Here is a 15,874-nt window from a genome sequence, read left to right on the forward strand (position 1 = left end):
TTATTTGCAGAATCAACGACGGAATTGATATCGGGTCAGTACGGCAATACGTCGGCGCAGCTGATATACGGCACGTTTACCACGCCGGTGAACAGCATCAGCGGATCGGCCGTTTGCGCTTTCTCCTTGCAGGACATCACCGACACGTTCAAGGGTAACTTCAAGGAGCAAAGCGCTATCAACTCGAACTGGTTACCCGTGCAGAGCGCCAAGGTGCCCGACCCGAGACCCGGTCAATGCGTCAACGACTCTCACGCGCTGCCTGACCTGACCCTCAACTTTATTCACACTCACTCTCTCATGGACGAGTTGGTGCCCAGCTTCTTCGGTCAGCCCATCGTCATCCGCACCAGTTTTCAGTAAGTGGAAACGCTCGCGACCAGTCCGAGCTCTCCGAGTTTTGCCGTGTAGGCTCAGGTGCGGCTTATCGACCGACTCGTATGAATTTATATCGAGGTTTCGTAAGTAGGCTGCTGCTCCAACGGAGAAGGGTCCACAGTCGATTAAAGCGTCGAAACTTGGCAAGGCAGTAACAAGAGCTCATTATCGATTAACGAGCACGCTTTATACTCTCGGGCTTGGGCAACGTTACTCGATCAAATAACCAGCGCGGTGGTCAAACTTGGATACCGGGTCACGTCGAGATCCTTACAGCGCCGTTTGCTCTTATCGAGAAATTTCCCGTTTCCACGGCAACGCAAAAACTCATAAGAGTCTCCCCTCAGTTACAGATTCACGCAGATCGCCGTGGATCCCCAAGTGAAGACACCGGGTGGTAAAACGTACGACGTGTTGTTCATCGGCACCGACAACGGTAAAGTGATCAAGGCGATAAACGCGGAATCGGCCGACACCCATCTGAAGGTCAGCCCGGTGGTGATCGAGGAGATTCAGGCGTTCCCTTCGACGGTGCCCGTGCGCGGAATCAAAGTCGTGAGAGCCTCGCAAGCCGGAGACGGCCTCGAGGATGGCAGACTGGTCGTGATAGCCGACAGTCAAGTCCAAGCCCTCAGGCTGCATCGGTGCTACAGCGACAGGATATTGTCGTGCGGCGAATGCGTGGCCTTGCAGGATCCCTACTGTGCCTGGGACAAGGTGGAGGGCAAGTGCAGGGCCTTGGTTGGACCAGCGGCCACCGACGCGAGCAGATTCCTCCAGAGCATCGCGACTGGTATGCACGTTTCTTGTCCACCGAGCAAAAGTCTGAACAAGGACGCGGGCAGCGTCGGCGCCATTTCCGCGAACCAGAATAAATTCCCGCCAGACTCGATGATTCCCAACAAAGATAGTCCGGGAGGGGAGATCATCAACATCATGCAGGACGAGGAACAGGACAGTTCAGGTAGCGCGAGATCGAAATCGCGGACAACTCGAACGGTGTAAATCGTTTTCGAGACTTGCCGGTATACGCGTTTCTCTCCTGAAACGGTCGAATCGTTACAGGCCCGGAAGTGTCCGCGGCAGACTCGCCACCCCCGCAGTACTCCGTGGAAACTCTTGTAATGGCCGTGGTCGCTGGCGCATTGGCGGCCCTGTTGGTCGGTTTCGTAGCAGGTTACCTGTGCGGCAGAAAGTGCAGAAAGGACGAGGACGACAACCTGCCATACCCGGACACGGAGTACGAGTATTTCGAGCAACGGCAAAACGTGAACAGGTGAGCTAGAAAAATTGAATTTCAAAGCCGTAAGCAAAGTTCGCGTTGTCGACGCGACGAGTGCGTTGAATCGTTGCGATTGTTACGTTGCAGCAGGTTAGCGCCCGAGCCGAAACTGCTGCCCCAGGAGGAAGTAACGTACGCGGAGCCGGTGTTGGTGCCCCAGCCTCCGAAGTTGCACTCGCCGAAAGGCACGATGCGAAAACCACCGCCTACGCCGACGGAAACGCTGTTCCAATTTCCAGACGGTTACGGGTTCCGCGGTCCCAGGGATAATTTCGGCACCTTGCGATCTCATCAGGGCGACGCGTATCGGCGCAACGACGGGTTCGCGACCACCCGCAGCGTAAAGAAGGTTTATCTCTGAGAAACGAGCGAGGAGGGAGGTGGCCGTCACCGGAGCTTAGGACGGCCAGCACGCAATCGCCACAACGCGACGACAGCGGCAAGGAGTAGTCGCGCTGTGACATCCGGAGGACAGTCGAATCGCGAGCTCGCGGGTCCGAGGGCACTAGAATCACCCACGCCGCCTTCCAGCGTTTCGTCCAGTTCTCCGTCGCCTCCCTCCTCGTCACCTTCGCCCACACTCGTACCGATCGCCATGAGCGGTGCTTCGCCGCCACCGCCAACGCCGCCCTGCAGCTTCATCTATCGGTCATAGTCGTCGTCGTCGTCGGCGTCGGCTTCCTCGCCGCCGCCGTCGTACTCCGCCTCTTGTTACGCGACGCCAGCAGCCGGGACACCGTTCTACGGACCTACCGCGCGTTCCGATCCTTTGTAATTAAGCGAGAGCCGTGCCGCTTCGATTTCATCGAGACACGGCGCACCCTGCTGCCACGCGTTTCCACGTTTTCCTTTCGTTGCGAGTTCCTTGCGTTTTTCGCTTACGCTCCTCGTTTTCGTTGCGCTTCGCGCGGCCAGCTATCGTCCGCGGCACGAGAACAGTCGCGATCCATTCGCGGAACGCGGAAACGGAATTCCGCGTTTCGAAAGCCGAGAGAACGCGACGTTGCGATCTCCGTCGGTTTTTCGATTGATCGTTCCCACCGAAAAACCAAAAGAATAAGCGCGTCTATAGTATTACGGCAAGGTTTCTTCTCGTCAAGTCAATTAAAAGAGACTATCGTCGGACTCGACTTGCGATTTTTCTAATGTTATAATATTTAACGCGAGTGATCGACAGTGCCATTATCGTTCGCGTAATACTATCGCGTGCCTCTTGAAATTGCATAAGGGATGAATTTGGATGTCTCTCTCGATCGATCGAGAGAGAGAGCGAGAGAGAGAGAGGGAGAGAGAGAGAGAGAGAGAGAGAGAGAGAGAGAGAGAGAGAGAGAGAGAGAGAGAGAGAGAGAGAGAGAGAGAGAGAGAGAGAGAGAGAGAGAGAGAGAGAGAGAGAGAGAGAGAGAGAGAGAGAGAGAGAGAGAGAGAGAGAGAGAGAGAGGAGAGAGAGAGAGAGAGAGAGAGAGAGAGAGAGAGAAAGAGAGAAAGAAAGAGAGAGATAGGAGGAAATTTCGCTGGTCGACGAGGAAACGGATAGAACAAGGCGAAACTCGTTGCGTGCGTGTATGTTTATTATTGGATTAGACATCGTAGGAACACGATCGTTGCATCCTGTATCGATCACGGAGATCGCCGCGTTGCCTTTCGGGGATGGCTCGTTTTCATCGGAAACGAGTCTCTATTACCGCGGTTCGGTAAAACGAGCAAAGATACCGTCGAGAGTATTCCTAAGTTTTTCTCGTACCTTTCGGTAACGCGCATTTCATCGGCTGCACATATACGTAATAGGAAAAACGAGAAGAGAGTCAAGGGAAGAGAGAGAGAGAGATAAAAAAGACTTCCTTCGTGGAAGTCAGCGAAAGAGGAAAAAGGATGGAAAAAGGGAGCGAAAGCACACGAGGCTTGTATGTAAATAGTACGTATATACAAAGAAAAAATAGATAATATAACATATACAACGGTTTAAAGGTTATATGAGCGGCAAATGGGGGATGACGGGAAGGAAAATCAGTCCATCTAAGAGATCTTGGGCCCGATGGTACACGTAGACATCTATCTTAAAGTGCTTCTTATTTCAGTGTGTTTAGAAGTAACGCGTATGTGATATATACTATATGACACGAGGTGTTTTTCTAGGCGTTCAGAGAAAAGGGGTCGAGAAAGCGAGATAAAAGGACACGATGCACAGGTACAGGGATGCACACTAGAGCGACTCTTTTTTCTTTGTTCTTTTCGTTTCTATTGTTCGACACGCACACGACACCGAATATACACGACAAACGGATTCGTACGTTTGTCACAACGTTTCCCCGATCACTTTGCCAATCGAACCAACCGGCGCTCGATAACGCGAAACATTCGGTTCGATAAATATTCGTCGTTAATTCTCGCAAAAGTACTTTCGAATACCAAAAAAATATATATGTATGCGGTATCGGTTGGCAAAGCGTTGTTATCGGCCGCTATCGGTTAATCGATCGCTCGATCGATCGATACATTCGATCGAGAAACGAAGACCCGCCCTCACATTCATCCCCTTCGAAACGGTAAGACTGAAAAGATTCCCCGCGAAGGGCGGGTTCCTTTATCCGTTCTTAGAGTAACAGTTAGATCGACTCATCGAACGCGGTTTCCTTTGTCGACACAGTACAAATTTTCGTCGTGTTCCTTCTAACGATATCGCTTTGATTTCGCGCGCGCGATTCCGCTATTTTCCAACCGTTACGCGCGGCAAAATAGCCACGAGAAGAAAGAGGCTGGAACAAGCGTAGCGTCTCACTCGCGATACCAAAGTTTCACAAGAGAGGGGAACTCGATTAACACACGTGAACAGACACACACAGGACAGTCGCATAGACGCGAGGCGCGAAGATTTCGCGCGTTTCAAAGCTGCCATGTATAATCGAATCGACGTTGTTCTCGTCGGATCGTTCGAGAAAATAAATGACAAAAAACCAGAGAAAAATTATCAGAGTGCATGTACCTCCGGTGCGGGTAATGTATTTAACGGATTGCTTTCTCGCGTCGTTCGACGAGGTACGGTTTTTCTAAGTTCGATACGATGGAAACGGGATTCGCATTTTATTCCGGTTGAGATTAAACCGAAACATCCCTTTTGCGTGATCTTTTTCGCGAATGAAAGACTCAGGCAGGATACCAAAGATATTAATCGTAAACTAGATACATCCGTTGATCATCGCGATGACGACGATAACGATCGAAGAGGCGCACAAAACGTTCAGGGATGATTAAGCGAGTCCCTTGCACAAACATCGAACCGCGAGAAATTGTTTGCAGGCAACGAAATGGCCTCGAAACGAACCGAACGGTTCTTTTCATCGTCGTTTACGCCCCCTTTTAAAACGTTTACCGTTCACGACCCTTCTTTACGATTAACTTTTTGCCTTACAGTTTCTTTTAACGATTGAGCACGTTGTTTGGTGGTCGAATGCAAGGACAAATCTAACCCGATTCTAGTTCTTTTGATACTATGCTGTGTACCGATACTACGCGAGGCGATACGAGCCTGACAATCTAACACGAGGCAATAGATACGGCGTAACACGTGGGACTCGACCCGAACGATTATTAGATCGTAGGGTCGAATGCTTCGTGATTTTTATAGCAATTTAATACGCCAGGGTGAACTACTTGTCGCTGGCACCCCGAGACAGACGGACAAAAACTGAAATACTGTATATAACCTCTCTTCGTAAACCGTCAACGTCTTTTAACGGCATTTAAAGTTTTAATTAAAAATTTCATTACTCGGGGAATAGCATTTATTTTAGAATATAATATGAAACGCGACTGCCATCCAACGTTAATAATCCGAGGCATAAGGTTAATGTCGTTTACCCCCCACTTTATGTGTTCATCGCGAGACTAACTTACCGTTTTCCCTACGATTAATGTTAAGAAGAGGGTGCAAACGACGGATTAGATCAGTTTGAAACGACCACGTTAAAGATCGAGGAAAATGGAGAACGTTGGAATCAAGTAATGCATGAAAGGCTGCGAGAGACGAAACGTTGCAGAGATATTTTTCGAGACGATAGCAGCGTGTTGGAACAATAAGAGAAGCGAGACAAACTAATGGAAATAAGGGTGGGAACATTGCGGCGAAGAGATCAGAATTCTATAATTTTAATGATATTATTATTATTAAAAAGGAACGTTGATAGATACATGTAATAAAAATTAAAAGGGACAAAACGGGGGAGGGAGAATTTGACGATGGTTCGTGTTAAACGTGTTCAAAGGAGCTCTCGCGCGTTCGCGTCGTTTTAAAAAGCCAATAAGGAACGGATTCCATCCAAGATACAAAAAGAAAGATTAATTCGTTTGTTGCGTGGAGAAATTTTCGTTTCTCTTTTTTTCCGAGGATCGAACGAATCGAGAAACGGAGAAAATATTTTCCGGCAGAATAATAAGAAATTTTGGTTGTCGATGCGTCGCGAGAAACGGGACGCGATGATTTTCATGCATTATTTCATTTCAATCGCTTAGAGAAGCCCGAGCTTTTTCGTTTTCCTTTTTGGGATCTGTACATTTCCAAGGGCAGAGCGAAACAAGACGCAAGGAAGGAAAGAACGCGAAAGGGGAAAACGAGAAAAAGGAAGAGAGAAAGAGAGAAAGAGAGAATGCGCGTGTGCTTGGGCGTGGATAAGTTTAGCCAGTTATTATTACGATTATAAATTGATAAGAAAAAAATTAGGTAGAAACTCGGAGCGTCCACGTTTTGATAGAGAACGTTTCCGATTAGAGAACGCAAGCATGTATGGGACAAGAGATTTGACGATGAAAGCTTAGACATAAGTAGAGGATTAGCAAACAGTATATATATATATACATATATATGTATATAAATATAAATATAAATATATAAATAAATATAAATATAAATAAAAATATATATATATGTATATGTATATATATATATAGAACGCTTGAAACGTATATTAATATTATAACTTTTTATAAATATATTTTTCCGTCGAAGTCTAGCCTAGTTGGATACATACACGGTTATTAACGACTATTAATTTATCCGATCTTGATTATTAATATCGAGAATCTAGCGTTAATTCGAACACATTTTAGACGTCATAGTTTTACATGATAGGCAAACGTTGTACGAAATTGTAAACGACGGGGAAGGGGGGATAAAAGAGAGGGAAGATTGATAATGATGAAACACATTAGTACCTAAAGTTATGAAAAATTTAACTACTAGCGTTGAGCCATCGTTGAAAAAGTGATCGCTTCGCGACCGATCGATCGAATTTCGTAGAAACATTCGAAGTCGAGTAACGGCGTCCGGGAAATTGTTCGCGTACGAGGTAAATCGGTCGATGCGATCGCGAAACGATCAGAACCGCACTTTTTCGCGCTTTGTAATTAAGTGAGAGACAAAAAGAAACAGGACACGATCGAGAAAAGTTAGCGATTTAGATGAGAGAGCAGTGAGAGAGCGAAAGAGAGTGCACGTATATACACGTATAAATATGTAGTCTGACATGTACGCGAATCATTCGTTTCTTTTCTCTTCTTCTGTTTCCTCTTGGTTTTGCCAGAGAAAAGGATAGAGCGCGAGTGAAAAAGAGAAAGAAACGGGATCGAAGTAAAAGAACGAGAGCCCCGGGTTCCTCCGCGCAAGAACGAATTCCATCACCGAGGAAGAACGCTTCGACCGTAGGGTTCTCGTTCGTTGCGCTGATCACCGCATTTAACACTAATTAATAATTACCGTTAACTACCAAGTAATAATCATACTGTTAACTAAAACATAAAAAAGAAGATAAACGATCGCGATAATGCCGGACGGTGATTTTTAAAAATGAGCGAAAGAAAGAAAAAGAAGACGAAGGATACTATATAAGTATTATCAACGACAAAGTAACGAGAACGTAACACGTATTTTGCTTCTTCCTAATACAGTGCCGTTTACGCTATTTTTTACTGTAACTGATAGAGAAACAAAAAAAAAATTACATTCGGCCAAGGGGTGTGCGCGCGGCATGCCAAAGGAGGTGAACGCGTCGCCACTTTTGCAACAAAATAACCGCGAAAAATGCGTGCGTGCGTGCGAGTGAGAGATAGGAAGAGAGCGAGAGAGAGAGAGAGAGAGAGAGAGAGAGAGAGAGAGAGAGAGAGAGAGAGAGAGAGAGAGAGAGAAAGAGAGAGAAAGAATGCGTATGAAAGTAACGAAGAATGAAAGAGCAAGAGTTTTAGACAAAGATCTTTGGAATACGCGACTCTGGCGCGTTTAATCGAATAAGAAAAATCGAGGTCGATTAGTCGATGCTCGTAGCGCTTCGTTAACGACGCTACGGTTCCTTCTTGGAGCGTGTTCGCGTAACTCGTGAATTATCGTAGAATTTACGTCCTCGTCCGTCACGACACGCCCGAACCGCTCCGTTTTCAATCTCGCCTAATCCGCCTCGTTTTTTTCTTTTTGTCCATGCCACGTCGATGTTTCTGTCCCTTTGCTCGGCCGAAGCACATCCACTGTCAATTATACAAGGAACTAAGCGGCATAATTTTTAGTCGTTCTGTCGCGTAATTCTTGCAAACTCTACCCTGTCTTGTAAACTTTTTCTTCCCGGTTCTTTAGTACGGCGAACAAAAACGGGCTACCTAAAACGACCGCGTGCAAAGGGATAGAAATATATATTCTTTATTGTTTGTTCGGAAAACAGGAAGGGTACGGACAGAGAGCCTTTCGCTCTTGCGCCATTCGAAACCGAAGCGAATGATACCGTATGGAAGAAAAAATGAAAAGGGAACGTTTTTGACGCGACGTCACGACGTCGCGAGAAATTCCATTTGTTCAAGGTACTCCTCGGCACGAGGTTCGCCACACGGGGCGGGGGGTCGTAATCGATTTTTAAAAAAGAATATGTAATAACCGGCAGGATGAATAATAATTAACGATAATATTAATAATACTAATAATAGCTGCATTAATACCGACGGTATATTATTGCCGATAATTATATTGTAACGACACGAGAATGATATTATGATAATACTCTTTATAAACGCAGAGAAGAGCGAATGAAAGAACGAGAGAACGACGGCACGAGAGAGAAAGAAAAAGCGAGAAAGATGCGTAAATGCGAGGGTGCGAGAGTGGTTAAAAATAATAACGACGACGATGAGAGAACGATATAAGTAGTGTTTTTTCGCAGTAGCCTGACGGTAGAGACACGGCACGTCTAATATTAACGAACAAATTTAAGAAAAATAATAATAATGATAACGATAATGATAACGATAACGATAACGATAATTAAAACGGTAAAGTAAAACAATATCATAACGTGAAAAAAAGGTACTGTAGTGATTTACTATCGGCTGACACGTAGCGTGAATGCTGACATAGGAGAAGCATGCTGGCAACGAGTGTTTTTGCGTAATTCCGAGACGAACGGTTCGCTTTCGTCCTTCCTTGTCTTACGATGTTTAATCGATGCGCGTAGCTCGACGCGTTCCGTTTTTCGCGGTTCGCTACTGGTCCACGGCTGCGATCCACCGATCGAGACATCGCTCCGCGTCGCCGTTAAACGAATTCATTCTCTGTACGCGGTATCGTACAGGTACGAGTATTTTTCGATTCATTCATAAGGCCCCGACAAGTTTCGAACGTGTCCTCGCGAATGTTCGCGTCGACGTAGTACCGTGAAAGTCGAAAGAAATAACCGGGAAGAAAAAGGAAGCACAAAGCTGGAAACAAGACAAAGACTTTTCGTCGCGCGACGCTTGCTTTGCCATAAAGAAAAAGCGAAGAAGAAGCCAGAGAGAAAAAGACTCGTTTCCATTACCGTATTGCGTCTGTTATGCCCGACATAGTTCGCTGTTAAAGAAAAAAAGAAGGGAAGGACAGGATACTCGTGACGGAAGCGTAGCGAAGTACCGGAAACGGAGTACGACAAGGAACGGAGAGCGAACCGACGAAAAGATGGTGAACGAGAAATATCGAGAAAGACAGAGAGAAAGTGAGAGCGCGAGAGAGAATGAAAGGGTGGCGAGCGAGGATGAGAGAATGAGAAGGAGCGATTGTAGATTCGGAAAGTCACTTAGCCAGCAGACTGCTGTTCATAGTGCCCTGTTATAGTGGGTTCCCTAGGCAGAGTGGCAGAGACACGATCGAGAAGCGAACACGAAAGAACGAAAGAAAAAGACGAAGGGAAAATTCGAACGCGTTGTTTCCAACCTTTATCTTCTTTTCGCTCGAATATCAACTTTCGCGCCGCGATCGTTCGAAAGTTACGAGACTGTACAACGTGTTCCGTTGTAACTTCACATTTCTGTAAACATTTTAACCAAACGTCAAATTGATTTATCGATAACGCGATTATCGTTGATAACCTAACCTTATATCTGTAGTGGTAATTTTTTATCGATAAACTTAGCCAATTTCGTTTTCGAGAGAGATTTCTTCTTGTCAAAGGAACCACGTAGTTTTTCCTAAAAAAAAAAAAAATATCTCGCGACCGAGAATATTTTGATAGATACGGATTCGACGAATGACAAGGTGCTCCGCTCTCTGCCCACGGGACCCTGATCTATTTTTCAGAATACGCTATTGTGATTATTACTTATATGATAATATTTAAAGAAAATAACAAAAAAAGAAAAAAGAAGAAACCATTAAAAGCAGAAAAAATACCTTGTACTATTGTTTATTATACGATTCTGACGATGATTATTTGTAATGTTAATAATCTATATTAACGATAATTACCGCATTAATACCATTATTATATTTAGTACTATTTAGAGAGTGAGGCTGCTACTATATTAATGACTTAAGTACTAAGTAACGGATTAAGTAATTCATTAGACTTTATATATAAATATATAAATATTACTAAAACATACTCTTCGCGTCGAACTGCGTTTATCGGTTTTTCTCTTCGTATACACGTTGATTTCCTATACATATACGGAAATATATAAATAAATAAATAAATATATATATATATACATACATATATATATATATATAAATATAAATATACATAAAGTATTTAATAATCACAGTACGACTGCCTCTGACTCGACTTTCTTTCTTTTCCGGCCGCGCTTGTTCAGTCGGCGTTTAAGAGAACGGTTCTTTCGTTTCACCTATTTACATTCGACGACTACGTTATTTTATATATCGTAATAGACATAGACTGTACCACGAAATATTAAGTAAAAATAAATTTGATTAGGTAATACGACGATGTTTCATTTCAGCGTTCCCGACCACGATTGTTCAAGTCCTTCAAAATATCCTCGTATCCCGACCTTTTTAAAACACAATTTCAATGTTTTAAATCGAGTAAATTTTGACGTTAGGACAACAGTTTGCTCGACAATATGTAGAATTACGTACATATATCGTAGCTAAAGATACTTCAGGAGCAGGAAATAGGAATTCGCTTATCTGGAATGTCAGAAATGAATCGAAACCATGTTCATTTTTATCCACCTTTATTTAATCGTAGCACATACTATTTTAAAGATTCGTAAGTACGATGTAGATAAAAAAGTACAAATATTTACAAAATACTGTAAAAAAGAAATCGATTAGAAAAACGCGTAGGGATATGAAAGGTCGTTTTCTTTCGTTTTAAAAATGGATCTTGCGTTCGCTGCTCGCTTATATCGTTCTCACCGTGTATGACTAGACATCAGACGTATAGTAGGTCGCTTTGTTAAAAAACACCTTTTCTCTTATTTTTTTTTTATTTCAGTCTAGGTGTTGTATCAACACTCCCTTGTTCTCTTTAAAACCTCTCTCTTTAAAGCACGATAAAATGGATCGTATTCATAGAGCAGAATTCAATTCTAATTAGGATTTTAAACGTAAATCAGAACATTATTTAGATCTCCGGTTACTAAATCAGCAAAATTTGGAATATCCAATCGCTAAAGAATCGTGAAGGCAAGAAATTAATAACTAACGCAAGAGTCGTTTCGCAGCGGTTAAAAGAGAAATTGAAAGCCTAATTCACACCTACACGTTAAACGTTGTTCATTGGTGTGAAACAGGCTTAAGGGTTGACGATCACAACACCGGAAAGATTCGATCGGCGAATGATACGAGAGCACACAGTCAGAACTCGTCAGAATTGAATAATGATATACGAAATGTCAGCGAAGTGGCTGCAAGGTATGTTCCTAACGCACTTTATATTACAAGAATATTCCTTGGCCTATTACTGCGAACACTTAGGAAGCATCTGAACATTCAGGACGTTTGCAAGCGAACGTTGTTCGTCGATCGACTATATTATCGTATCTAACGGTTTCTATTATCGTCCGAACATTTTTTTCATAGGAATTCCGAACAACGACTATCGTCGTCGTAGCGTTTCAATCGTCGAAATTTCCTTCGCACAGAAGTTATAATCGTTGGTAAAAATATTTCGAGAAATCGACGACAACGTTCAAAACCCTTGCAAAATGTGCGGGCTCGTAATGGAAAAGGAATCGATAGTCAAATTGCATCGATCTTCTCTCACGGTGCCTTCGACACGACGAAGAATGGGGTGTATATTAAATTAGGGAATGGTCGTATTCGCTATGATTATGAAAACCTTTAACGTTAAAGAGATTACTCGTTGGCAGTGTTTACCTTAGCGTCTCGTACATCTAAATGCGTATATGATACATTATATATTTTATGTTGCGTATACGTGTGCAGAGCTGAGGAATACTTTGAATACTGATCGACCACCTCTCGTGTTTTCCAGCCAACATCGTGATACGGAGTACAGTAAGTATCGAAAACGCGTTAACTGCCACATTACGCGTATCCGAATTTCTCATCTCGTACATATAACGCAATCGTATCTACCAAATACCATGCTACCAAGTATTACTTCTTGTAGTTGTTTCTGAATCGAATCTGGCTCGGACACGTATAACGTGGCAGTCGCGGCGTTAAACAATTTATTTTTCTTTCGTTCGATTCTAGAAGCAATCTTCGCTTCGACGTTGACAGCTCTGTACGTGTACGTGTTTCCTCGCGTGAGCCATGATAGTCATCGTAACGGCATATCCGATGCTCTTGATTTACCGTCATCTGTAATCTCCCTCTGTGATTTGATATTCCCGAGCTCTTCTCGAATGCGAAATGGAAAATCCTATAAACGCAAAAACGTAACACGCGACTCGAGAAAACGAAATGCATCGAGCCGCGTGTCGTATCTCGTACGAAATGAAAAGAAACGAAACGAAATTTCGGCTTCGTTGTACAAATTTCGTGATATGGACGGTCGAAGTGTCCAATTATTCGAGGACGTTCGACACGACAGATTCTTAATCTATTCGTTCTCGAATAGCAAAAATAGGCTCTAAGATAGTGCTCGATATAAAACTTGGGTTTTTCTTTCAGCCTTGTTCGTCTAGCAAAGATAACGAGAAGAATAGCATGGCAAAAGTTGAATCTCGCGATTAGTACTTAACGAATGAGCTTACGTTCATACCCACGGTATGTACAAGACCGTTTTATTTATCCTCTTCGAGTCGATATCGAGAAATCGCTCCTGTCTTTCTTTCTTTCGATCATCCTTTACTTTTTTTCATTTCTCGTACTGTTGTACAAGGTGATCCAAGCGTCGTAAAACGATTATCGAATTCGTGACCCTTCCGGTATTAAATTCTTCCTCGATTTCCATCCAACAATCAAACTAAATCACAGACATACGTAAGTAGTTGTATCGACACGTCCAAGGCGCTCGCATCGCATCAATCGCGTAAACACTTTCTCGAAGGGTCGAAAATATTCGTCGTTTCGACTACCTCGCCCACCCCGTACACGTACATTCCTATCTACAAGGTATCGCACAGGTCTTCGTGAAATTTTGCCGATGATTTTCGTTACCTAAAAATCGATGAGAATTTGCTAGAAATACGCGTTACGCGGTACAAATCTCTCGTATTTTCACTGTGTCCAGTTTAATAGAGTCTCTTCGTCTTGTATTTAGTCGGACACTATCGGTAAAATTTGTAAGAAAAACCTGTCGAATACCCTGTACATTATACATATATATATATATTTATATATTTATATGTGTTACGTGTCAGACGCAAACATGTACGCTATATAAATAATTCTTAAGCCTTAGACCTTAACAGAGTACAACGAGGGCAGACGTGAATTAGGCGGTTATAAAAAACTTGTCGTTCGTTCAACGTTGATATGGTCTTGATACTTTCGTAGCTTGCGATCTCTTGCCGTGACGACAATATAATATGTATATGTATTTACGTAGCGGTGTTCTTAACGAGTATTCGATGTGCGATGATCGATATATACCCTATATATATTAAGCGTGAGCAAAAGTTTTAGTCTTTTTATTCAGTCTTTTTAGAAGCACACTGGGCAAAATATCGGATATAGTAACGTCCTACCGAAGCGGAACAATACGTTGGTCGAAGTCCGTGTCGAAACGTTGTTAGAATAGAAAAATCGAAAACCGAGGTTCATCCGGTAAGGAGGGCTAAAACTTTTGCACACCCGTAACGCGTATCGTTACACTGATATTCGATAGTAGATAGACTATAATATTGCGTTAGTCGTATAATATTGTAGCGTGTACCGTGTGTCCTTACGTTAATTCGACGTTCATAGTCGTTGGAGCGGATGTTTGTTCGGTTACAAATAAATTATTAATCCTTACCGACCTAATGGACGCGACCGAATGACCGTAACACGAGTAACCGTTGCGAGATCGAACCACGAACAGCGTTTCCCTGTCGACCGCGGTATCGCGCGAACGAATGATTACCCCTGTCTCGGCGTATTCGGATTTTAGAGCCTCGTTAGCGTTCTTGGAGTAATCTACAGACAACTGTCGACCACGATTTCACCAATTTTCAAAACAACTTCGTCGAAGGTGGGTCTATCCCGTGGATCGTTGGACCAACACTGAGCTTGGAGCTCCTGCAATGCTGGAGGCGCAGCTTTGTGAGGCTTCCACGCGAGACTCTGAGACTTCAAAGCGGTCAACACGGACTCGTCGTTCATCTTGTTGAACGGCAACTCGCCCTGGTGGAACATCTCCCATACGAGACAGGAGAACGAGTAGACGTCGCTCTTGGTCGAATACTCGTCCTCGTAGACGGCCTCGTACGGTAACCATCTCAGAGGGATCACTTGATTCCGGTGTTTGGTGTACTCCTGCTGGTACGGCTCTTTGGTCATGCAGGGAAACGAGATCTTGATCGTCAGGTTGCTGGCGATCAAACAATTCCGGGCGGCTATGTCTTTGTGAACCAGACGGCTGTCCGCCAGGTGTTTCAACCCTTTCGCCGCCTGATTCGACAGGGAGAGAATCTGCGCGACGGACAGTTGGGGTGCACGCGGAGGTTTCGTCTCCTGGGTGGGACTGGAATTGTTGTCCTTGCGAGAAGCGATCAGAAATTGCTTGAGATCGCCCCAGTCGGTGTACTCGAGGATCATGTAATCGGGTTCCTCTTCGCGGCACAGACCTATCAATTTCACCACGTTCTCGTGACTCAGTTTGTGCAGCAGATCCAGATGACGTTTGAACTCTTGCAGAGCCGTCTCGTCCTTCGTGTTGGTCAGACTCTTCACCATCACCAGGGATTCTTTGTCGCCGTCCACTTGGTACTTGGTCGCGTAGATCTCGCCGAACTCGCCGCGACCGAGAGGCTTCAATTCCTTCAAATTGTCGCGAGAGACGGCGATCTTGTCGTAGTTGGATTTCGATCTCTTCGATTGGTTGCTGCTTTGACTTTGAGCGGTATCGGCGCCGTCGCTCTTGTTATGGGAGTCGCGGTTCTCCTTTTTCTTGCCGGCGCTAGAGTTCATCTTGCTGTTGCCGGTCTCTTTCAGCTCGGTCTGTTCCTCCTGCACCTCGCCGTTCTCCAGTTTCTCTGCGCGATGGTAAGCGTGTTATTTCGAGGCGGTTAGAACGGAATCGAAGTCTGAAACGCTTTCGTGCAGCGATCGAAGCGGATAGATACCTTCAGCCTGCTCTTGGAGGTACTGCTGCTTCCTGCGACGGCGTCGGTAACGACAGTACAGCATCAGGCCGACCACGAGGACCATGTAAGCCGCGGCGGTGCTCAGAGTGATCGTGACGGTCTTGGTCATCATCGATCCGTCGTCCCCGCTTTCGGGATCCATGTCGAATCTGTACGTGTCGCCGGCTAAAACGGAATCGTCGTTTTCCTCTTCGTTTCGAACGTTTC

General features: G+C 44.5%; 2 protein-coding genes across 4 annotated transcripts in view; one reads left to right on the forward strand and one right to left on the reverse strand.

The window, feature by feature from the left end:
- The window catches only part of Sema1a (semaphorin 1a), a 134,568-nt gene extending 123,684 nt beyond the window's left edge, over positions 1 to 10,884 (forward strand). Inside the window, exons 7-10 of one of the 2 annotated variants that reach the window (XM_076535550.1) lie at positions 11 to 359; positions 726 to 1,342; positions 1,444 to 1,654; positions 1,751 to 10,884. In XM_076535550.1, the coding sequence (XP_076391665.1) occupies positions 11 to 359; positions 726 to 1,342; positions 1,444 to 1,654; positions 1,751 to 2,021 (1,448 nt within the window). In that variant the 3' untranslated portion in view covers positions 2,022 to 10,884. Of the gene's footprint in view, positions 1 to 10; positions 360 to 725; positions 1,343 to 1,443; positions 1,655 to 1,747 lie in introns of both variants that reach the window. The other variant, XM_003707847.3, reaches the window with a different exon arrangement.
- Positions 10,885 to 11,123: 239 nt separating this feature from the next.
- LOC100879278 (tyrosine-protein kinase-like otk) overlaps positions 11,124 to 15,874 on the reverse strand; it is a 35,602-nt gene continuing 30,851 nt past the window's right edge. For both annotated transcript variants that reach the window (XM_012296283.2, XM_012296284.2), the window contains exons 8-9: positions 15,647 to 15,832; positions 11,124 to 15,556 (exon numbers count right to left, since the gene is read on the reverse strand). In XM_012296283.2, coding sequence (XP_012151673.1) covers positions 14,499 to 15,556; positions 15,647 to 15,832 — 1,244 coding nt within the window. In that variant the 3' untranslated portion in view covers positions 11,124 to 14,498. The remainder of the gene's footprint in view (positions 15,557 to 15,646; positions 15,833 to 15,874) is intronic.

The sequence above is a fragment of the Megachile rotundata genome, chromosome 9 (genome assembly GCF_050947335.1).
Source record: "Megachile rotundata isolate GNS110a chromosome 9, iyMegRotu1, whole genome shotgun sequence".
Lineage (NCBI taxonomy): Eukaryota > Metazoa > Arthropoda > Insecta > Hymenoptera > Megachilidae > Megachile > Megachile rotundata.